Source organism: Lepidochelys kempii, chromosome 7 (genome assembly GCF_965140285.1).
Source record: "Lepidochelys kempii isolate rLepKem1 chromosome 7, rLepKem1.hap1, whole genome shotgun sequence".
NCBI lineage: Eukaryota > Metazoa > Chordata > Testudines > Cheloniidae > Lepidochelys > Lepidochelys kempii.
In genome coordinates, this window is record NC_136386.1 from 56,093,533 (window position 1) to 56,117,906 (window position 24,374).

Consider the following 24,374-nt stretch of genomic DNA (forward strand, 5'->3'; position numbering starts at 1 on the left):
GGAGTACACTACAGCTCCCTACAGCTGTGCATATGCAGGTATTCTTCAGGGTCTGTTAGGTCCCTGAGGTTTCCAAGTCCTCTGGGATCCTGGCTCCATCTAAATAGTTAACACTCTTCCACAGGAAGCGGGTACTTAAGAGTTACAGCCCCACTTCCCATGATCTGTGAAGGTCTGTCCTCTCATACACACCACCCAATGCCCCTGCTCAATGCATTACACTCTGTGCCAGATTCTTTTCAGTCCCGTGCATTACCTTTATGCACTCCAGAGCTATTCGCTTTGCTTCCTGGTTCTCTGTAGATGGCCCCCTCATGCCAGATTGTTCTGTACCGCTGAGGGTGAGCCAGCTAACAAAGCTCAGCACTGTGGACTCACCGCTGCAAACAGAATACACACACATCAGCCACACAACAAGAAACCATGCATGTTCCCTAGCACCCATGAGGGACTTGTTGAGCCACACCTCTCCATGCCACTCACCGGTTAGATGGGGTCTCTTCCCGCTGCAGAGAGATCTTGCCATTGGGATCCACAAAGTCTTCAACCTGGAAGTCAGACCAGAGTGCATGTCCCAGTGTTCACCTCTTTCAGCTCTGTCTTCTTCACATCCCCAAATCAATTTTCCATTCAAGTCTACACTGTCTGATCTATACACAGCACATAACCCGCCCCCCACATACAGACACTGTCACCAAACCTGCAACCCCACAGGCAAAACCACAGAATTGGGCCTTCTACAGTGCATTGTTGCAGTCCCCACACCATTGCATTTCCCCACACAGACATGTCTTGTCATTTATTTTAGCAGATGTCTGAGAGTTGGAATTAATCAAATTCAGATTAAGAACAAAAAACAAAACAAACAAAAAACATCTGCCAATCTGAGAAGCAGGAGCCCACAGGTCACTACTGTGCTAAGCCCTTCAAGGGCTGTCTTGCTCTATACACGCACTGCTAAAGCCAGGCCTTTCCAAGCAGGCTCTCTTCTCCTTTGAACTGGGACTCTGCAAAGCTGGGCTCTCCATTTGCCCTCTCTTGAATTAGCCAGGAGCTGGCTGTCATTACCTCCACCATGGCCTTGGGCAGCAGCTCTGCTCGGAAAAGCTGCAGCATTGCCTCCATGATGTTTTTCCAGCCCTCCCGCAGAATGTCGCCATGGCGATGCGCCAAGTGAAACACAGTCTTTGCTGCGATGTGGGCCTTGGGATTACTTCCAAAAACACTGGGCAGATTCTCAATAGACTGCAAGAGAGAAGAGTGGGTGGCAGTCTGTCAGCAAGACACATTTCCCTTTCAACACAGCCCAGGACGGAGTGCATTGCAGACCCTGCTACGGGACAGACGATATTTATAAGAAAGGCTATGGGTAAACTACAAAGCTAGCACTCAATCTGGGGAAGGCTGGGCTCAGCTGGCTTCCCTGACCCTTGCTGAAACACAGGGGGAAGACAGAGATGCACCACTGTAGCACTTTAGCGACATCACTACTATGCTGACAGGAGGGGTTCTCCCATTGGCATAGGTACTCCACCTACCCGAGAGATGGTAGCTAGGTCAACTGGAGAATTCTCCTGCCCATACAGTGCTGCCTACACCAGGGGTTAGATTGGTTTAACTAGGTTGCTCAGGTATGTTGATTTTTCACATCCCTGAGCAACAAAGTTCTACCAACCTCATTTCCTAGGGTAAACCAGGCTTAAGACTCGGCACTACAGTAACTCATTCCAGAATCACAAAGCTCTTTACTAATACTTCATTCAACATCACAACTCCCCGGAGAGGCATGAATTATTAACTTCTCTGTACCTCAGTTTCCCTCCCAGGCCTGCTCTACATCAGGAAATTAGGTTAGTATAATTACATCATTAGGGGAGTGAAAAATCCACCTCCCTGAGCGACACAGTTAAACCAATCTAACCCATAGTGTAGACAGCACTAGGTCGGTGGGAATTCTCCTGTAGACCCAGCTACCACTTCTCGGGGAGGTGGAGTACCTATGCTGATGGGAGAACCTTTCCCGGAAGCATAGGTAGTATCTGCACTGATGCTCTACAGAGGCCCTGCTGCAGCCTTTTAAGTCTAGACAAACCCTAAGTAACATGACTATATAAGTGACTTGCTTAAGGGCATAGCTATTCCCACTCAGTCAATGGCAGGGCTGGGAACAGAACCATGAGTCCTGATCTGCAGTCCCCTGTGCTAATTACTAGACCACAGTCCCTTCATAAAGGCAACCTGTCCAATACATCCACAGCTTACCAACACAAAGTGTGTTATGCCATTCCATCAAACTGACCACATGCTACAAAACTGAGTCTCTCAGTAAAGCAATATAGCAACCATGTGAATAAGGATCAGAACTAATATGTCCAATGTTTTTGAGGAGCCCAAAAGTCTCTCAAGAGGAGGAACACTATGCAAAGAAATAATCCGTGTAAGTAAGAAACAGAAAATCCAATAACTCTGTTCTGCTCCCAAGGCTAATTGAGAAGGGGTGAGAAAGACTGGACCAGACAGAAGCGTAACTCTTCAGATCTCATACCTGAAGCCCAGAAAACATGTGTCCCACCCTGTTATCCCATTGCTCTTGAAAGAGGTCCAACTGCAAAACGACTTGCTTTGGCAGGCGCTGCTGTCAGTGCTAATGACCACAGCTGTATTGCATGAGTGGCTCTATGTGGCAAGCTTGGCAAGAAAGTTTCAGCTACCTTTGTTCCATTTCCAGTGCCAGCCCCCATGTTATTATGAAAGAACCACAGGAACATACATATCAGTGAGCTCTCGCATCAAAATATGAACTTCAACATCCCTTGGCTTCCTCTGTGCACTGACCAGCCACATCCAACTCATCCCAACAGACAGCAACTCCAGAACACCCAGTGGGTGAGTGTCTAACTGCAGAGAAAGGCAAGAAGAATAACACTGCTGAATCCACTGGAGAGCAGGGTGATCTTGCTTACAACCACTTGATTCCTTGCAAAGACCTCTTCCATCTCTTCTCTCACAGCTGACCTCCAATACGGCGATATCTTGCAATTGCAGTGCCTCAGAAAAGATACCTGATCACTAAAAGGTTTGCCTAGGGAAGCGGCTAACAGCTAACCTAAACCAAAATGGTCTTTCCTTACTTTCTCACTGTTGCTCTTAGTCATCTTCTCAACCCCTTAAAACACTGCCTTCCCCTCTACTATATTACCTCTCAAATATCTGTGGTCCTCAGGTTGTATGGAAATTTAGGGCTGAAGAATATAATTGGTACAGTTGGAATACAGCTAAGGATAAGACCCTATTTCTTGTGGAAAAGCCAGGGGCATTTTTCAGGACGAGAAGTCCTTGATTTTATATCTCCCACCAAAAGATGCACTTGTTAAACTGCAACAGAACTCGGGCTGCAGCGCACCAAATTTCAGTCTCACAATTGAATGGGATGCAGCGGGCAATTGTTAGGAGCCTTGCAGGGCTTAGTCTAGTAGTTTGGTACAGTGCTCTAAAAGGTTGGGACCAACAGATTTACACAGTTCAACAGTTCTTTGATGGCATACACTCTCCTGCTTGAAAAAAAAAAAGAAAATCCTCCAGCAACCCAGGCTCATTCATCCCACCACTTTTCTGTAATGTCAACCAATAGTGCTTGTGTGTGTGTGTGTACGTACACGTACTCTAGGAACTTCTTCAAATTCCTGCTCTATTTTCTAAAGGCTTTGTCTACACATATTTGTATTGTGTCCCTCTCCCAATACATTCAGGGTACGTCTACTCTGCACATGCTTTACAGCAGGGTGGAGTGTATACACCACTCTAGCACAGGTATAAATACCAGTGCAGATGGTGAGACGCTGCTTAGGCGAGTATAGACACACCAGAACCTTATGATATGTACCTCACACGGCTCTCTACAAGCCCAAGCAATGCCTCCTCTGTCTACACTGCTATTTTTAGCAGTGTAGTGTCCCGCTGTCCTCCTGCTGCCTGAGCTTTTCTCCACCTCAGGGAAAGACTGCAGCAGAGAGGAAAGGCTCTGGCAGAGGGAAGGCAGCAGGCAAAGGCTCAAACAACTCTCTGCTGCTGGAGCCTTTCCCTGCCACAGTTCCCCACTGCCAGAGCCCTTCACTGATGCATGTAGATACATGCTGCAGCATGGATGCAGCCTGCTTTTCACTGTGACATGTAGCCACACATAACCGACATGCTGCTGCCAGTGGTGTGCAGTGTAGACATATACAGAGTAGAAACATCTGTGATTCAAGCAACTTGGCTGCCACAGGTGATCCCTTCCCATCCCTGACAAAACTGCTGCTGAAAATGCCACATGAGCAACACCTAGAAGGAAACAGTGGGGATATTAGGATATGCTGCTGTGTGGAAACCCTACTTCATTACAGACAAATCACATTTCTCCATTCACTTGCACTGAAGAGTTCACGCCGAAAATCCCTGCACTGGGGCTGAAAAACAGGACAGACAATATATCTGCAGGGGATGTCATCACATGTAAAAGTTAACCTCTCCACAGCAGAAACTTTGAGACAGAAGATGATATATACAAGTATCTGCTTCCAGATCCCTCCGCACAAACTCACCTCGCTGCTGAGGGCAGTAAACTTGCAGAGAGAAATTATGAGATTGTCAAACACATCACTCAGGCCATAGTGTGCAGAAATCATTGCACATTTCCTGAAAGACAAACCACAAGCAATGTAACCACAACAGCACAGGACGCTCCCAGTCTAGAACCCCAGGTCAGGTTCCCTCTTCACTGACAATGCAGGACCATTCCCCTGCATCTCACAATACATGCCAGTATTAGCAACCCATCTCTGTTCTGTGCTGCCACCCTCCAGCACAAACTACTGGCAGGTGCAGAGATCCTGGTATTTCCTTGTGCTGGTCCAGAAAACAAACTGCAGCCTCAGAGGCCCAGGCAGACAGGACCAAGGTCCCCAGTTCAAACCTTAGCATAAAAGTACAGGTGGTCAATTTGTTCATGGTGTTGAGGTTCAAAGTTCAAAAAGGCCCTGGATACAATGGTGTAATAACTGAGCTTTTAAAATGTGCTTATACCTAATTTGAACCCAGCTGTGACCAAAGACCCCCCCCAATACAGACTGCTCTGTCTAGGGAGGGATTTTTGAGAACTGGCTTGGCCAAAAAACATGCTAGGACCTATCCTGGCCACAACTAAGTTTAAATGGTGCTCAATCACTTTAAATAATTTATTACAACAATGTAGACCAGACAAAGATTGAGTGGTACCAATCAGAAGCCTTTAAGGATTGGATCTACACAAGCCCAGGGAAGAGCACTAGCCAGTAATGTGGGGCTGCAGGCTGGGAGCAAAAGCTTCTACTTGCTAGGGAAAGCCAACAGCTGATCTTCTCTATGCTCCCTCCAGCTGGCAGATAGGAGATACTGCCCAAAATGGGGATGATTTACACCCACAGACTGGAAGCCTACTAGATCTCTGCGGAGGAAGAGTAGGGCTACCTGAAGCCAGAGATAGCCTTCTGGATGATTGTTTCATCTAAGCTCTTGTCAAAAACGTAGGACAGGGCTGCAATGGTGGGGCCCCAAGTCATGGTGAAGAGATCGTGATCATAGCTTCCTGGAGGCACGTGCAGGAAGATGCCTTCATCAGTAGCACCACGATGCAGCAGTACATTCCATATGTAGTTTTCCTTCACTAGGCCCGTCTGCTCTTCTGGCATCACTATCTCGTCATTTCTAACAGGGATGGAAGGAAAGGTTAGGTCTGGCTCAGAATGAAAAAATCTAAAATTTACACAGTGCCTTTCGTTATAAAAGATCTCAAAGCACATCACAAACTATGCACGCCCTGGGATCACTTTGCCCACCATTCAAGTGCACGTATACTGGAGTTGGAATGGAAAATCTGTTAACAGCACTCCACTTCCTGACCTAAGCAGCTGTGTAGCGTTGCGAAGAATCCATCTCTGTCTAAAACTGAAGAGGGAATTTAGAGCATAATGCAGTTAACCAAACTGGAATTAGCCAGGACACCTGATAACTAGCAGCTCAGCATCCTCTTTCTCCTTTAGGACCCATTCATCTTTCGCACAGGTAGCTTATGCATTCCCAGACAAAAACTAAGTTAATACGGCATTATAGCAAAGAGCACATATGGGTAATTTAGGGTAAAAACATTAGGGATGTTGTGATTATACCAAAATCAAGCACTATAAAGACAGGAAATTCAAAGTTAGCATTAAACTTAAAAGAAATCTGAACATGTTAAGGCACGGAAATCTACAGTTAAGGCATGCAAATACCCTTAACTTTTCCCTATAGAAACACTATGCATTAGCCATACAATTATGATTAATGCATAGTAGCATTTGAAGTCCTAGGATAAAAATCAGTTTAATCTAAAAACATTGAGATATTTTATCTACTTTTGGTGTCACAAGGGTGACACGTGAAGACCAATAGGAGATAGATGCCCTTCTCAAAATGATCACCCAACTGAGGTCACTACCTACTTCCTCCAGAAACACCACAACATTAACAAAATCCCTGAGAACACTATCCTTGCCATCATGGATGTCACCTCCCCATTCACCAACATCCCTCACAATGACAGCATTGCTACCTGCCTCAGATCTTTACAAGATAATGGATAACACTCAGCTATCCACCCCAAACATTGCCAAACTCATCCATTTCAACCTCACCCATAAAAATTTTATATTCAACAACAAACACTTTATCCAAACCATGGGAACAGCCATAGGTACTAGGATGGCTCCCCAATATGCCAATATCTCCATAGGCCACCTTGAACAAGAATTTCTGGACAAATGCACCACGAAACCAAAGATACATCAATGATATTTTCATCTTCTGGACAGACGACCTAAAGCCTCAGCTTTCCACCACAACTTCACCAACCACCAAACTCTCCCATCCATTTAACTCTCTCTAGAACACTCCCACACTCGCATCAACTTCCGGGATACCATGATCAGCTTCAATAATGGAACTCTACTGACACTATATACAAGAAACCCATAGATCACCACACCTACCTTCACAGATCTAGTAAACACCCCAAATATACTAAGAAAATTTGACAGCTACAGCCAGACACTCAGGTACCACAGAATATGCTCCAAAGGAGAAAGTCAGGGATACACAACTTAATACACTCAAAACCGCCTTCACCAAACAAGGACACTCCACGAGAGGTAGATCACATCATGGAATGGGCCACCCAAGAGAACCTGCTTCAATACAGCAATAACCTCTCCTCTCCCCTGAACTGCACACCCCCAGTGGCCATCTACCACCCCACACTGGAACCCATATGGGTATCACTGAACAATTACAACCCATACTCAATGGGGACAACATCGTGAAAGAAATCCTTCCTGAACCCTTTCTTCTGGCCTTCCCAAAACCACCCAATCTCTCCGAGCTCATCATCAGAAGCAAGTTCCCAACAACACACCAACTTAAAGCAGAACCAGACTCTGCCAGAACAATGGATACAAAACTTGTAGACATATCTCCACTGCTATGATGGTCAACACTCCCCACAACACACCCTGAAGGATCCATGGGTCCTAACCATTCGTATCACAACATGTGTTGTACCTCATCCAGTGTACTAGATGCCCCAACAACCATGTGGGTGAAACCAGATGATCACCATGCTCTTGAATGAACCCTCACGGAAAAATGATAAAAAACAAAAAACACCCTATCACCTGTGGGTGAACACTTTTCACGAAGTGAAAAGTTACATCAGTCTATATCTGACCTCTCAGCCCTCATTCTCAAAGGAAACTTGCACAAACATTTTGGACAGACAAACCTGGGAGCTTAAATTAAAAACTTTGCTAGACACTAAAAATCATGGACTGAACAGACACACTGGATTTATGGTTTATTACAACAATCTATAAACTACTAACACACCACCCCTACTTCCTCCCGCCCTCCTTTTGCCTGCTATGACAGGAGAGGTGTGAACAGGCCCCTTCACCTGGAATGGTCCCTTATAAGATGTGTTAAGTACTTATGCGAAACAAATGTGTTCCATCTTGTATTCAGCTGTGACACACTGAGTGCATTTCCCAGACCCCAAAAAGAGCTCTGTGACAGCTCAAAAGCTTGTCTCTCTTACCAACCAAAGTTGGTCCAATAAAAGATATTAATTTACCCACCCTGCCCCACCTAACTGAGGGCAGACTATGGCCTCAGTCCCATTGACATTAGAAGATATCAACCATTTTGAAAGAGGTCAGTTCTTTATGGAATTCTCTATGCAAGGACATTCTTCAGCTGCTGAAGAAACTTCCACTTATGAAAACCAATCGCAAAAAGTGACCTTTAACTTAAAAAATTCACAATATGGCCTACACATAAGGTTGCAGTAAATTTCAACTGTAGGGAAAGTTTGAAGAGACTGTTATGTTTGAAACAAACAGTTTGATACCCAACAAAAGTTTCTTAAAGGACCCATATTTTGATTAATTTTAACTCAAATAAATTAATGGATTTACTTGGAAATTCTCAGAAATTTAATTCTGTGCCCAGAGCACAAGTGCTGTAATTTTGAAGAGGATATGCAATATTCTTCATCTACATGACAGTCTGAATCTCTACTTTAAGTGCAAAAAGTCTCCATCTTAACTACTGAGTCATGATAGCACCTCCATAACGGAGCAAGACTGTGTATGCCAGGCTGTCCTAGCATCAGTGCTCTTAACAGAGCCATAAGACAGCCTGTGGACTGACTACAAAAACTGGGCTGGTTCTGGGATAGAGTCATCAGACAAACAAAAGATCTCTGAAGACTCTCTGAACTCTGTTTGAAGGGAGGAGAACCCCATCAAGCAATAGACACTGATCAAAACTACAATTTATTTGCTGAAATCTGGAGATGCCTCTTGAACTTCTAGGTACTTAGCACAGGTGCCTGCATAACCCTGCTTCTGGAGGAGACTTGAAAGGGAGCGCCGGACTAAGAAGTCCGCCTCGTTTCTAGACCCAGTTGTTGCACGCAATCACGGACTGAAACCAGCTGAGAGTCAGAGTCACATCCTGCCTCCTCAAAGCTGTAATCCCCTTAGCTTCAAAGTGGTTGGGCCTGGATTTACTGAATACGATAACTTCTAAGCAGTTATTAAAGCCTCCCCACCCACAGCCAACTCTGAGCATGAAAGGACCACAGCAGTCAGGAATTCCCCCAAGCAGCGGTCTGTGTGCCAGGAGCCCCAGGGATGGGGAGCAGAGACCAGGAGCAGACAGTTTCATGAGAGAGAAAGGGACAAATGCAAAAGCAGAATATACAAGACCAAGACCTGGCCACACCATCTCAGGGCACCAATGCAGCATTAGGGAGGGACACCGCTTCTGGCGCTACAAGTTCTAATACAGTTGGAAGCCTGACCCAGAGGAGTGGTTTCTTAGCTACAGTATCTCACATGTACCGCTCTCACGCTGCCATTCCTTCACATGTTGATAGAAGCCATGTTTTTTTAAAAAAAACCTTTATCTTAAGTCTTGCAGATTAAAATACCATGGCAAGGTTCCAACTACACAAATCCAATTCAATAACTGTGACGAGCCTATTACCACAGCCCCAGATTAAGATGGAAGATGGTTCAAGGCAGACTGGCACATGATCAGCAGAATTCTCTCTAATTGTGCTCCAGAGGTCTCACAGACCAAAACAGAGCCGCTTTGCTCGGTGCATACATGGAAATGCGATAGAAGGCTGAATACTTACTTGATGGCATGGTACATGTCCTCCAGTATGTCCTGTTCAAAGTCTTTGCCTCCATTCACCCCCTTCAAGTTCTTCCGGAATTCCTGGGAACATTACAGTTAGCACCAAGATGATTCTCTTAAGAATATTTCAAAAACACTAACTTAAGTGGCACTCAGCAACTCAGAGGCCCATATGCAGCTTGCAGACTCCATGGGTCTCATTAATTGTTTGCTTGCCTTTCCTGGGACTCAAGAAACACTGACCAATACATTATAATTCAGGGAGTATTGAATAATCCTTTTAGTGGCATGGGAGCGTTCAGTAGCCTCCATCCCACCTGCTGATAGGTAATATTACATGGGGATGGTCCATTAATGTTACATGTGATTAGCTTCAATTGTGCGTTGGGATGACAAATACACCACCTTTGTAAGAACACTGTGCCATCACTTTGAGCTCTCTGCACTTCCCCAGGTGCTTATTCACTTAGCATCACTTCTCTAATCGACTAGTCTTTTTTCTATTGCTTCTTTTCATTCTTACTAGTTCTTATGGTACAGCAGGTCACGAAACTGTGTTTACAGAGTAAAAAGCAATTCAAACCTTCCCTGCATGTTACTGCTTAGCTTTCATTTCTTCAGACTGTGTAACTCTTGTACTTAACCCCAACACTACTGTTATTTACAGTACATCGAAGAGTGATGAGTGGGACAGACTAAACAGAAGATGGAAGGAACAGCAAACGGAAAAAAGCCAGAAAGGTGAAAACAGAACTCCGTGCTCCTAAAATGAAGAGAAGTAAGAGGCAGCATAACAGCCACATGCAGGGAATCTGCTCTCACCTCTAGGGTCATTGGAACATTCTGCTTGCGGACATTATGGTTATGCTGGTCAGTGTTCAGCATAATAACTGCGTAGGCCAGGGCAAAGCAGGCATCACTATTAGCAAATGGAGAGCCATTTGATTTCTGAAAGGCAAATACAGCCACAAGTCAGATCCACAGGAGACAGATGCACACATGACTTGAGATCTCCATTTTCCTGCCTGCACAACAGAATCCAACAAATGGACTGGCTGAAAAATCAGAACTCTACTCCCAGCTTCTGGACAATGCCCCGGAAGAAGTCACTGTGCCATCCCCCACCTACACAGTAATGTTATAGAACACCGGGAGCTCAAAAGAGGTCAGATTCACCCTGTGATTTGACATGTCAAGGACAGCAAACATACACAATGGGTGGATGGAGCATAATTTCTTCCCACCCAGTACGCACCCGCCAATGTTCTGTGAAGGCTTCCAATAGCCTCTGAATCACCGGCGCCTCTCCTGGTAAGCGAAATGCTTCTAGGTAAAGCCGTAATGCTTCATCCAGTCTTAAGCCTTGGAAATTGAAAGTCCTGCAATAAGAGCAAAATGCTAGGAGACACACAAACAGACAGGAGAAGAAGGCAGGGCAGACAAAGCAAGGCATGTGTGCACCCACAGATTTATTGACTGGAAAACACTGAGGATCAACATACAGGAATGAGCCATACCGACGGGTGGGCAGGGAGCAGAGGGAGATGGACAAGAGTGGTGGGTGGAAGAAAGCAGAAGGAAAGGTCACCAATAACAGCCAGTGGATAGGAGTGACGAAGGAGGAACAGTGGTCATAGTAGCTGGTGGTCTGTTTAGCTCCTGAACCAGTTCCCCTTTGTGACCAAATACATCAGACACCAACTATGGAAAAATACTCACCCCACAAAGCTCTCCAGCAAGTCTATGTTCTTACGGTCACTCACAAACTCCCCAATCATCTTCTTGTCTAGCCGGGGATTTTCTCGCAGCCACTGGGCCACCTCATTGTTGTCCATGGGGATGGCCAGAAGACTCTTCTCCTGAAGAAACTGTATCCCTTTCCTTGGCTTCTGGTTGAACTGCTCTGTGCCAGTTATCAGGAGCTGCAGGAGGCAAGCTAACAGTTACCAGTTTGGCTGAAGAGCCCTACAAAGCGGAGAACCTCTCTATGGAGATTCACTTCCACTTTTTACTTACAGGTGCTCTAGGGGGTCAAAAGCCACAAAACAAAATTACTTCAAAGGCACTGTGAAAAATATGACTGACTTCAGGACTGAATACATTGTTATACTTGTGTGATCTTGGAAAAGGGATCACCCAAAGCCAGAAGATCTGCAGACCTCCCTCAGAGACAAAACAAATCAACAGTGAACAGCACAAACCACAAAAAGCTTCAAGTCTCACCCAGTGACTAATTCTGATACTACAGGATATCCCGCCCTCCCCAACACTGCTATTCAACTAAAGCAGAGGAAGCTGCAAGATGAACTCCGAACAAATGGCAGGAGATCAGGGCCACTCCTCTACAACAGTAGCCACTGTTATCTAGTATTTTTGGACTACTGGAATCTCATTCTAAACCACTGACAGGAGTACAGGTAGCAAGAGTCCTATGCACCTATGTGGCACACAGAAGCAAAAGACACTAAGGGCTTGGGGTATGTAGATACTACTTATGCCGATGGGAGGGGTTCTCCTGACAGCGTAGACAATCCACCTCACCGAGAGGTGGTAGCTAGGTCCACATAAAAATTCTTCCGTCAACTTAGCACTGTTTATACAGCGGGTTACATTGGTATATGTGGATTTTTCACACCCCTGAGAGACACAGTTAGTGTAAATTACTAGTGTAGACCAGGAGTCAGAGAAGTAAGAACTATAAAGAGTTCAGCAGGTGAGGCAGGAACATCTAGAGCTCTATCAGGACAAGCAAAACCAGAGTCTGGGACAATAAAACAAATGGCTTTTTTTTTTTTTTTTTAAAAAAGACAACTCTATTCTGTTTATACTTGAACAATTTGTGCTTCAGGGACCAGGATTATATAACAAAATGTCTACAGTGCAATAGAGCACCTGGTTAAGGAAGGGTTAACTGAAGGTTTTGTAGTGTTAAGAAAACCAAACGCACAAACAGCTACATGAACTTTACTAAAGCCCCAGAATAAATGTCAGTTCCCTGTTAGTCCCCATCACCATGAAACCACGAGCAATGACCTAGTGAACTAAATTCATGACCATCCCAATTCTAACTCCCCTGGGCTCTCAGTACCTCAGAGCCCATCGCCCACTCCTCTCTATCCCCCCATGTATGTCTGTGTGAACTTTCTCAAAGTACAGTGAAGTACACAGCTCCTGCAGTGTAGAAAACACAGGTATGCAGTCAGGATAACATCTGTTAATGTTTGAGAGATGCACAGATGCTGCTGTGATGAAGCCCAAGTACCTACCTAGCCTACACAGTCTGAGGGGTTACCTCAGTGTGGAAAATCACTACTATGTATTTGGAGCTGAGGGGTTTCCTCAGTGTGGAAAATCACTACTATGTATTTGGAGCTGCAGGACCAAAAAAAGGTGTCTATTCCAGACTCTAGGCACCTTTGACAGTTATCTAAAAAAATATTTAATAACCTGTATGATATATGTCTAATTAAACCTCTCAGTAAAAGATGTGATCCACCTTTCTTAAACAATGATCCTTAAACAACCTCCTCTCCCCAACAACCTCCATAAAAAGCAGCCTTACAGTGGAATGTGAAAGTCAACAAATTTGGTCCTTTTTAGACCAAGGGAGGAGAGCAAATTCCAAAGCGGAAAGCCCATTATAGAGAATATCCTTCCAACAATTCCCTCCCTTATAACTGAGGCAGCTCCAAGTACAGCTCTTACATTAGTTATGGGAAGGAAGGGGGATCTGAGGTACTGCAAGACAGTCCCACACAGTTCAGAGCTGTCTAAATCAGAACCAATGCCTTAAACTCTACTCAAACCCACAGGCAGCCAAAACAGATCACAAGGCACAGATGTAAAGCGCTCACAGTGAAATACCCTGCACGTATACATTTTGTGACAATTTTGTTTCTGAATAGATGTAAGATAGCCCCAAGAAAGCACATTATAATCTAGTTGAGGTGACAAAGGCATGAATCACAGTAGTGAAATCTTCATTGGCGGGAAAAGTTTGCAGCCTTCTAGCCAGATGCAAGTGTAAAAAGCCATCCTGACCACCACTGAAAGCCAACTCACTCAACCCAAGTTGCAACCACCCATAAAGGGATAGTTAAAATCACCATATCTTTTGATTGCTTGCCCCAGCCTACCAACACCACTCAATTTCATCTGGACTGGGTCTCTGTTACTCATACTGAAAACATCACAACCCACACTTCCTCTCTATGCCTCCTAACAGACTCATATATATGCTGAATGTATGTCTGTACTACAACAGCTCAGCTACAGTGGTGCAGCTGTGCCACCATAGTGCAGATGCTTCCTACATCAATGGAAGGAGTTCTCCCACTGATATGATTAATCCACCCTCCGAAAGGCAGTAAGTATCTAGGTCTTCTGTGGACCCAGCTGGGTCTACAGCAGGGCTTAGGTCAACCTAACTATGTCGCACTGGGCATGATATTTTTCACAGCTCTGAGCAACATAGCTAGGTTGATCTAACTTAGGAGTAGACCAAGCCTGAGTGAGAGGGAAAACAAGATGGAACCCAGCAGAACTCCACATAAGCGCACTAGTGAAAGAAGAGCAATTACTCAACACTATCCTCTGGGATCTCAGAGCAGCCACATCCACTCCCTCCTACTCTGGGGTCAGCAGGCATGTCAACACCATCTTGTTTTTGATATCAAAGACAGGCGATAGATCTACCATCACCAGCATGGACACCTGACCTCCATCCAGCTTGAGGAGGAGACCAACTACTAAGCAAGTGCAGTCTCTGTGCCAAACTCAGATTGGACCCTAGATTAACAACGGTCAAAGAAATTGAGGCATCTAGATATGGGAAGAGTTATCTTGACACAATCTGTCAATTATTTTACCCACAAAGGGGAGATTAAAGCAATATAATTGGCCAGAATGCCATTTTCAAATGGGCGCTTCTTGAGACCAGGCTGTACCGATGCTTCGGTAAGAGTAGCAAGCAACCCACCCTTCTTGAAGGAGGTGTTGACCATCTCCATTAACATTAGGCCCAGCAGTTTCCCCAGTGGCCTCCAATAGCCTGGAGCACCATGGATCCAGAGTACAAGTTCAGGCATGAAATTTCCCCAGCACCTCCAGTAACTCAGAGCCCTACCAGAGTGAAACTCAAGTAGACACAAAATAATACCTATTTCCTAAGACACTGCCTGGCCTCCTCTGATGCAGTTTGGTCCTCAGTGTGACTACTCAATTCATTATACACCCAAAGGTCTCAAACGAACATTCTAAAGGTTTGATTAATCACAGCAGGCCAAAATGTAAATATTTTATGGAAGAAGAAACAGGGACGATGTCCAGAGAACCAATTTACAGTATGTTAACAGACCGCACCTTCTTTTTGCTCTTAATTTCCATCAGCTCCTGAGTTCTGGGCAGGAGGCAGGAAAACCGAGTGGGCTTCCTGGGGATGTTCTTCTCGGCTAGGAAAGAAAGTGAAAGTGTCATTACAGCCAAACCCTCCCCCACAACAGCATCACTCACTATGGTGCACTGAATGATTTTTCAGTGCCTCCATGCAATCACAAAGTTCTGCTGCACTGCCCCTTCTGCCAATGCTATACTGTACTACCTCCAGGTGCCCCACCACACACAACGTTCCCATCACTGCTGTAGCGGGGTGGTCACCCCGCTCCAGCTTTGAAGGGGTTAAAACAGCCCTGGGGAGCCAATAGTAAAAGCAGCCCTGCACAGGGCTGCGGCTGGGAGAAGAGGAGTGAGAACAGGTCGGGGAAGCTGAGTGAGCAGCTGACCACAGCTGGGGCCAGCTCAGTCAGGGCCCAGCTGGCCCTTATAAGAGGGCTAAGGGCCAGAAGCAAGGGAGGCTCACTCTAGCCCTGGAGTGGGAAGGGCTAGCTGCCTGGGAGCAAGGTACGTGAGGTGGAGCAGTGCTGGGGAAGGGCAAAGGGAGCTGGGGATCTCCAGCCTGGTAAACCCCCAGGCTGGAGGCCTTGGTAAAGACCCAGAAAGGTACTGGGGCTACAGAGGGGCAGAGGCAGAAGCAGCTGGTCCTAACCCCTTGCCAATGATGAGTGGCCATTACACTGCGGTCTGCCCCAATGAGTGGGGGTTAGATGATGACTGGCAGTAGCCACTGAAGCAAGGTGGGTTTAGAGGGTTGAAGGTTCCACAGGAAGGGGAGACCCAGAGTGTGGGGCTACTGCTGGGGCAGAACCCCAAGGTAAAGGGCACCACGGTCCAAGAGGGACACAGATGCCAGCGGCAGGCGAGACACCAGCCTGCAGAGGGCACTCCGAAGGCTGGAAAAAGCTAATTCCCAAGACAACCAGCAGGAGGCATCTTATCTGTGAGTCATCACTTTGCTACACTGCTCAGCAGCTCCAGTACCACTCACATGCAAAGGAGCGTCTCAGACATGATAATTTCACACACCCTGTTTATTTTTCTGCCTCCTCTAGGCCTGTTGCAGCCTGAGACTGATGATCGTCTCTTAGAGTGCTGTGCTAACCTTGACTATCTGTTGAAAATGCTACCAACAAGGGCAAATCTCATGTGTTTTTGCTACAAGCAAAGGGGACTCATCAGTTCCAACTCTCTCCACACATACAAACATCTAGAGTAGCCATGCTCTGTCAAATACACCACATCTAGAGTAACTTGAACATCCCGTGCATATGTACTTCTGGCTCTGATCAGGTTCCGTTAACATGGGTAGCACAGTCCACTATAATGTATTAATACCAAAGAACATAGGTCTGAACCATTCCCTGCATACAGATGTTCAGTTAGAGTCAAGGTCCTGTGGGAACCATTACCTGCATCACTTCCTCCCTCCAAATCCTGGCAACCCTGCTTCATCTGGTCAGCCATAAGACACCCACTGGTGGGTGGGCATGCCCCGGACAGCTCTGTGACCACACTGGGAGATTTCCCTTCACTCAGCACTCTCTCGTTGTCTGTGGGCAAAAGAGAAGGCAAGAGAAATCAGCAATAGAAGATGAACAAGAGCTTCTGAATAATCATAATGCCTTTTACTTTAATTGCTGTTCACCACTTGAAGGCCTTTGCATGTCTTACCAAAAGAAAAGACAAGTTACTGACCTTATAGGAACTGAGAGACTTTGAAGTGTGTTGTCCTCATTGATTTTGTGACCCCACTCTTTCCCAGCTACTACAAAATCCTGCTTCTCTGGGACTCTGTGTTGACAAAGGAACTGAGGGGCAGCTGGATCCACTCTGCCCTTTACATTCTTGGGTGCGCCAGTTCCTTCTCTAAGATTTCGTATTGGTGAAGGAACTGACACACCCAAGGGTATTAAGAGAAGAATGGGTCTAACTGCCCTCAGTTCCTTTTCCAATACAGAATCCCAGAAGAGAAAGACTTTGTGGTAGCAGAGAAGGTTGAGCAATCTGTGTTGACAACACATCTCAAAGAACCTGTAAGATAGGTAACCATTTTTTCAAGTGATTTTCCACACAGATCCCACCGTTGGTGAGTAAGCAATTATCAGTTTGGTTGGAGATGGGTGCTAGGAGACTTGCTTAAAATAACTGCAGAACAAAATAAGCATCTGATGTGGAGGCCTCCACCAAAGTATAGTGTCTTGTAAATGTTTGAATCAAGCTCTCTATAGCTGTCCCAGAAATTTCAGAAATAGGGACATTCTTCAAACTGGCAACAGAGGCTGCATTAGGTCCAGTTAAATGAGCTCTAATGTGAGTAGGTGGATCTAACCTGGCTAATTCATAAAACGTCCTTATACAGTTGGAGAATACTACCTGATCCTTAACACCCTCTGCAAAGGTCACAGTCAGTCCAGGTGAGTTCCTGAATGATTTTGTCCTGGTAACGTAGTATGACAATGCCCTTACTACATCACGCATGGGAAATTTAGCTTCCAGGGAGTTGAACGAGGCTTGGGGAAGAAGACTGGAATATGAATAAACTGGTTCATATGGAACCCTGAAACAACTCTGGGCAAGAACTTGGGATGAAGCCTAAGAGTGACCCTGTTCTTATCAAACACTATTATAAGGGGGACCCACCAGGCAGGTGTGACTCTCCCCTACCTGAACTGATGTAATGGCTACTAAAAAGGAACTCTTCATTGTAGGTGGTAAAAGGAACAGGTTACTAAGGGCTCAAAGGAGAGACCCATCAAACACATTAATACTATAGTGAGATCCCAAGAGCATGAGGTCTCCCAAACCCGGGATAAAACATGAGTTAGGCTCTTAAGGAATCTAGCCCCTGTAGGATGATAAAATACAGTGTGGCCCAAGATAGGAGGGGGATGTGCAAATATTGCTGCTAGTTGGGCCCCTGTGGAACAAACAGAAGTCCCAACTGTTTCAGGGATAAAATAATCCAGTATTGTTTAAATGAGTGTTGTCAAGGGAGACAGCTTGTGCTCAGATGCCTATACAGAACACCTCTTCCACTTAGCTTTGTAACTCAGTCTAGCTGAGGCTCTCCTGCTTTGGAGAACATTCTGAACTACAGCTGAACAGCTTCTTTGGACAGATATCAGCCAGCCAGCATCCAGGCTGTTTGACATAATGATGCTGGGTGCAGCTGTAGGATGTGACCATTGTTGTGTAAGACTACATCAGGCACAGTGGGCAAAGTGACTGGGAGCGGTGATGAGAGGTTCACTGGATCTGAATACCAGAACTGCCTTGCCCATGCCAGGGCTATCATGATCACTGATTCAGCAACTTGCCTCATCTCCTCAGCATCATGAGGATTGGGAGGGGGAAAGCACATCAGTTCTGGTGTTCAAAGGATGAGAAAGGCAAGTGACAGGGAGTCTAGACTGGAGACCTCTATAAAGCAGATCTGTCCGTTCTTGTTCTGAACTGTGGTGAACAAGTCTATTAATAGGTATCCCACTTGCAAAAGATTCTGTGTAACAAATGGTTATTTACTTTATAGTAATTGTGGTACTTCAAGATGTTGTCATCTGCACAGATCCCACTGTAGGTGCACGTGCATGTGACACTGAAATATTTTGAATAGCAGTATCTGTTGGGCTGTGCCCACACCGTGTATACCCTCCCACTTGAGGGCAAAAAGGACAGAGCGACCATAACCATCCCCTCACTTCCTTTAGTAATACAGAGTCCCAAATAAAGAGGGTCCACAGAGACGACACCACCTCAAAGAACCACAATCAATCACTATTAGGGAAGTAATCTCTTCCTTTTCTTTGAAAATTTGATAGGGTAGATACCACTGTAGGTGACTGCTAAGCAGTGCCCCATCTGGAAAGTGTGATTGAGGAGCCTTCACTATCACTAACTGAACAGTGACAGTAACACTGCTCTGCCAAATTTTTGCATCTGATCTTGCAGCCAGATCAAGGGCTTAATTTTTATATCAAAGAAAGCGGATTACTCCTCATACTGCCTTGTAAATTTTGGATGCGGAATGCATAGGTTGCACTTTTTGCTCTCGTAGAATGAGCTTTCTATATTTGAAGGGAGAGGAATATCATAGAATATCGTGTGATCTACTGATGTACACGATGTGATACATTTTTACGTTCTCTGGGAAGAGATGGCTTGACCTTTGAAGCACCAGAGAGGCGATAAAAGAACAGAGGGACAGTCTGAAAGACTTTGCTCTCTGAAGATAGTATAGCAAGTCCCTTGAAATGGCCAAGATATGAAGTTCAGTCTCTCCCAGAGAAAAATGAGGTTTTAGGAAGAAAAAAAAAACAGATACATTACAGATTGGTTTGAATGAAAGCCTGACAGAACCCTCTTTAGAGTACTTTCTTGATTCCAATTATGCTACGCAAGGGGTGAGAGAGGGTACTTAGGAGATGACTCCCTACTGTGTCATGATGGGCATTAAGAGGAGTATACCTCTAAAGATAGTGCTGTCCTGTGTGCTGTGGTTCTGCTGTATCCTCCCTAACTGGATAACTAATTGGGAAATGCTGCATCCTTCCTTTTGGCATCCAGAGGATTGCACAGAGGATCTAGCTTTCTGAGTCTACCTAGAGAAGGAATGACATATGGAACATCACTCAGGGATATGTCCCTCTCCTACGCAAAAAAGGCACTTGGAGTGGACTTTTGCCAGAGTCGGTAAACGGCACTGATGCTTCATATGAGGGGCAGGAGGGGTGGACACCATGTGGACAATCTCTCAAAGAACAGTATGTTTTCAAAGAAAGGGCAACATGCTCTAAGTGGAACAGCACCAGCAGCAAGGTTAGCGCACATACACATTAAACATTTTGTTCTGAAGGATGCCACAGATGGACTGTAGCATTCATGGAGCAGAAGAGCATTCCAGAGATGTCTATAGAACTGTTAATAGATATGACCATGCCTCCTGCCCTCTCCAGACCGTATCTTAGGGTAGACAGTGAGCTCAGTCTCCTTGATCTCAGTTGCCAGTGACCGAGTCCCTGAAGTGGAGTGGTCTGACATCAAGGTTTTAAATGCTAAAGTATATTGGAAAGCATGAAACTGGAAGAATGGAAATACATTCTCTTGGAGTTCACTTGCTGAGTGACCAAATGGAGGCATACAAGTGGGTTTAGAATAAAGCTAGGGCTGAACATGGAGATATTAAAAAGAAGGGTCTCACTGTTGCTTGTTTCTTTGGTGCTACTGGCAGTTTCTGTGCTGGGTTTGATCACTTCCTTCTCCTGTTGGTGGATGTTGCTGAGCACTTTGGCCTGGCAGTGTGCTTCAGTGCTATCAATCACTGTCAGCAATGCCTCAAGAGACAGCAGGTGAGTAGTGTAAAGTTGTCCAGAAACTGGAAAGGCATTCTGGGAAATCAAGGAGTTGAATGTCAGATGGTCTCAGATTTAACACCCTTCACAGCAACTTTGTCCCAGTGCTCTGAAAAGGTAAATGTACAATACAACCCCCCCCAAAACTTTCCACATAACTTTTTGAGAACTCCCACTCATCTTCCCCCGCTTATCCTTACTGTACTCCTTCTACTTCTTTGATCTTCCAGAACCTAAGTGGTCCTTCTTATCCACACAAAGCTGTTCAACCAGAACCTTTCATCCACCACCATCTGCTCCTCTCCGACTCTCTGCCATCCCTCCTCTTGAGAGACTTTACTCTCCACATCCCCACCTACACCTCCTTCCAAGCCCTGTTCTAGCTCATGTTCTGTAGTCTGCGGCACTAGCTGAAGGGAAGGGCAGCGCAGAGCCTTTTCAGGACCTTGGAGAGCAATTTGGTGAGGTCCTCAAAGAGGTTAGAGCAGTAGTAGTCACAGTCATAGTTTATATAAAGCTCAGTGACAAAGCTGGGGATCCTCCACAGCTGAACAATGGCCTCCAGGGCCATCTCCTTCATCTCATAGGGCATCTTGGGGTTCTCCACAGTGATGATCTCCATCAGCTTCTTTATGTACATCTGGCAGAAACACAGGACAGCTCAGGTTAGGGGAAGAGAAAGGAAAGCAAGACAATACTGAGCTTTCAGGGCTCTTTAAATGGAGATTTAAGCGTTCCCCTTTCACATATGCTTCACCGTGTGAAATCCTCCACATTTAGTGAATGCTCACTCCAATAGAAGAACCTCTTCAGGTTCCTGTACACTTAGTAACTTCATACACATTTCAACAGCAAACTCTTAAGGGTGTCACTGAATTATTTTGCCATTCAGAAGACTGAGATTCACTATTCCAAAAAAAGTTAGAGGCAAGGCAGTTTCAAAAGCACTTTACTGTAGCCCTCAGAACCCCCCATACAGCTACTAACACCTAGCTGATTGGTACTTGGGCTGTACCCTCCCATTCTGTATACCCCCACATGTCAAGCAGTTATTATTGACCTATTCCATGGGGACCATGCGGTTATATTTCAAAAACTCACTTCCAGTTGGAACTTCAGGTGCTCTCTCATGCTCTCAAAGAGAAGGAAGCATACCCTGAGGGACGCTGCATACAGATTGAGCCGCTCCACACTCAGCAGCTGAGCAAGGAACAGAAACATAAGGAGTGAGAGGCCAAGCTACACTATCTGCCCAAGTGAGTAGTGCTACTGTTGTATCACATAACGGATTTATTTCTGGAAGCAATCCCATCCTCTGTCTCAAGATCTCTCCTACTGTGAATGGCAGTGGCCATGTTTCAAACGCTCCTCCCCTGCTTCCAGGGAACTCTAATTTCTCCTTCAACTGTTAGACTTGCTCATTTGTAGAGCATGCATATCTCCTCTGAGCAGAAAGCTAGGTGACTAGCTGCCTCCAAGGATGTCTCTCTAAAGAATGATTAAGTACTTATTCCCAAGTCTCCACCTGCTGCCAGACTGGTCACTTGCCATCTTGGGGATACATCTCAAAATCCTGTTTTCCCAGGCCAAGTCACAGAGTGTTGTCACAAAGCTACTGAGACAATGGAACCAAGCCAGTCACGACAGCTCATTAAAATCAGCTTCCTCACCCTCTACCTTGGGGCAAGAAAGGCAGAAGGTTTCCACCTACTGCTTTAATGAGGGAGGGCGAAGACAGGGATCAAGAGGAGACGTTTCTGCCCTTCAGAACCATTTGAGAATTTGATGAAGAGAAATGGTGAGGGGAAATTATCTGGTACCAGTTTGGGGGTTACGAGTGATCAAACAGTAATATCTGCTGCATGAGAGGAAAAGGATTCAAGAAAGGTGGGGGAGGAAGAGTGCCCATGTGTCATCTTCTCCCATATACAGCAACAGTAAGCTAATAGACTCTTGCATACATTCTTATGAAGGCCTCTTTCTATCAGAGACACTCCTTCTCCTCTCACTGGGACAGCAACCAGATTTGTGATCGTACATCACAGCTAACCACACCTCAGTTTCCAAAATAAAAGTTCTAGCCAAAGTGAGCTGCAGGGGAGGTGTGTTGGGTTGCTATCATTCCTACCTGGTACACAGGAAAACTCACTAGCACTGTATACCCAGTGGCGAAGCCCAAACTCACTTGAAAAAGGTGCCGGCACAACTCATCTTTCACAAGCCCCAGCAGAGACTGGCAGTTTGCAACAGGGGCAGACTCCAGAGCAACAGTGAGCAGCTGCAGCCCCATGTGGATCATCACCTCCGAGTTGTGGCGGTCGTGTGGATTGGTGAGGGAGATGAGGAAGCGGAACAGCTCTCGGATACAAGGCAGACCGTAGGGGACCAGTGCTATTCCTGAGGAAATAAGAGCAGGTAAGAAAATGTAGAGCCTCTACAAGTCTGCTCCCATCTCTTAACGATGCCCGTCAAGAAGTATGAAACAATGTTACAGAAAACAGTTCAGGAACAGGAACTCATCTCCCATTTCTCAAGCTGTGGAGTAGCACAGACAGAGGCAGAAAGGACACTGGCAGTATTCCAAAACTCTCACCTTCTTTTTGGGACGACTGCGTAAAACGTACTCCTCGGGGATTGACATAGTCCATGTCATGAACAGAGGCAGAGTCAGAATGTTCTGCCACAGATGTGCACTCTTCTAGCACCTCTGGGATAGACTCTACTGAGGCCGACTGGGTCTTCTCCACCCTTAGACCTTCATTCTTCATTCATACCAGTCATTTGGGAAGCAAGGAAAAAACAAACAGAGCAAGTGTAAACTAACATTGCACCAGCTGCAGGTGAGGCTCAGTCACTTAGAGTGGCCAAATTAGCACCGGGCACTCATGAGGGAGCAAAGCAGAACTCAAAATTCAGACAGAAGAAACCTTGTACATCCATTACGGTCCATCTCCCACAGCCAGTGTGGGAACACTGCCAAGCGTGTGTGCCTCAGTATGCTTTAGAAATGTCCACAATGATAGTGCTTCAGCAGCTTCACTTGGAAGATGCTGCCACAGCCCAATCAATCTTACTGCTAGTAGGGCAGATAAAAACTGATTTTAAAAAAATCAAAACTTTATTTTTAAATTTAAATTAAACACAGGTTTAGTTTTTAAAAATAAACCTATTTAAAATTACATTTGACATTGACAATCCATATTATGGCCTAAACTCATTAGAATCTATCAGTGGCTGAAAGCCATGAGCTGTAGCTCACGAAAGCTTATGCTGAAATAAATTGGTTAGTCTCTAAGGTGTCACAAGTACTCCTTTTCTTATTGCACAGGTGTAATTCATAAAATCGTGGGTGTAATAAAGCCAAAAATGGCTGAGAACTTAAAAGTTGGATGGTAGTAGACCACGAATCCCAGTGATGACTGAACCTGGGGATATTCTAAACTAAAAGGGCTATCAACAATGCTTGTAGCTGTTTCCATCACATCACACTGGCTCTACTGACATTCTAGGGTTCAGAATGATATACACAGACAATCCTGGAATCTTCTTATATAGATTTAAAATAATATAAATTACATATAAAAATAACGTTAGGCAGTACATGTTTGTTGCCAAGTCTTAAAGAAACCACTGAAGACACCAGTTAAGCGCCTGGAACTAGAGTCTGCTGAAACACTAAACCAACATTTGATGGCATTTGCCTCTTTTGAAAGTGCAGAGAAAATATTTTCTTCATTTCAGTTTATTCAACTAGTTCAGTTCAATGACTAGTTCATTCAGAGTTAAGAAACCAACTGGGAGTTGAAAAAGCAAGAAAGCTTGTTTCCTCTTCCAATCTATGAATAAAACTAGGTGTGAGAGGGTGAGATCTACTAG

The 24,374-nt window shown here is 45.3% G+C and overlaps 1 protein-coding gene across 12 annotated transcripts in view; it reads right to left on the reverse strand.

Annotated features, from left to right (window-relative positions):
* The window catches only part of GBF1 (golgi brefeldin A resistant guanine nucleotide exchange factor 1), a 180,719-nt gene that overhangs the window by 15,664 nt on the left and 140,681 nt on the right, over window positions 1–24,374 (reverse strand). For 11 of the 12 annotated variants that reach the window (XM_073352952.1, XM_073352959.1, XM_073352955.1 and 8 more), the window contains 16 exons: window positions 23,092–23,260; window positions 22,684–22,895; window positions 21,600–21,698; window positions 20,944–21,138; window positions 20,348–20,534; window positions 16,560–16,700; window positions 15,118–15,206; window positions 11,476–11,678; window positions 11,012–11,135; window positions 10,579–10,704; window positions 9,755–9,837; window positions 5,488–5,724; window positions 4,584–4,677; window positions 1,069–1,245; window positions 484–548; window positions 257–380 (listed from right to left, as the gene is read on the reverse strand). In XM_073352952.1, coding sequence (XP_073209053.1) covers window positions 257–380; window positions 484–548; window positions 1,069–1,245; window positions 4,584–4,677; window positions 5,488–5,724; window positions 9,755–9,837; window positions 10,579–10,704; window positions 11,012–11,135; window positions 11,476–11,678; window positions 15,118–15,206; window positions 16,560–16,700; window positions 20,348–20,534; window positions 20,944–21,138; window positions 21,600–21,698; window positions 22,684–22,895; window positions 23,092–23,260 — 2,325 coding nt within the window. The remainder of the gene's footprint in view (window positions 1–256; window positions 381–483; window positions 549–1,068; window positions 1,246–4,583; window positions 4,678–5,487; window positions 5,725–9,754; window positions 9,838–10,578; window positions 10,705–11,011; window positions 11,136–11,475; window positions 11,679–15,117; window positions 15,207–16,559; window positions 16,701–20,347; window positions 20,535–20,943; window positions 21,139–21,599; window positions 21,699–22,683; window positions 22,896–23,091; window positions 23,261–24,374) is intronic. The other variant, XM_073352956.1, reaches the window with a different exon arrangement.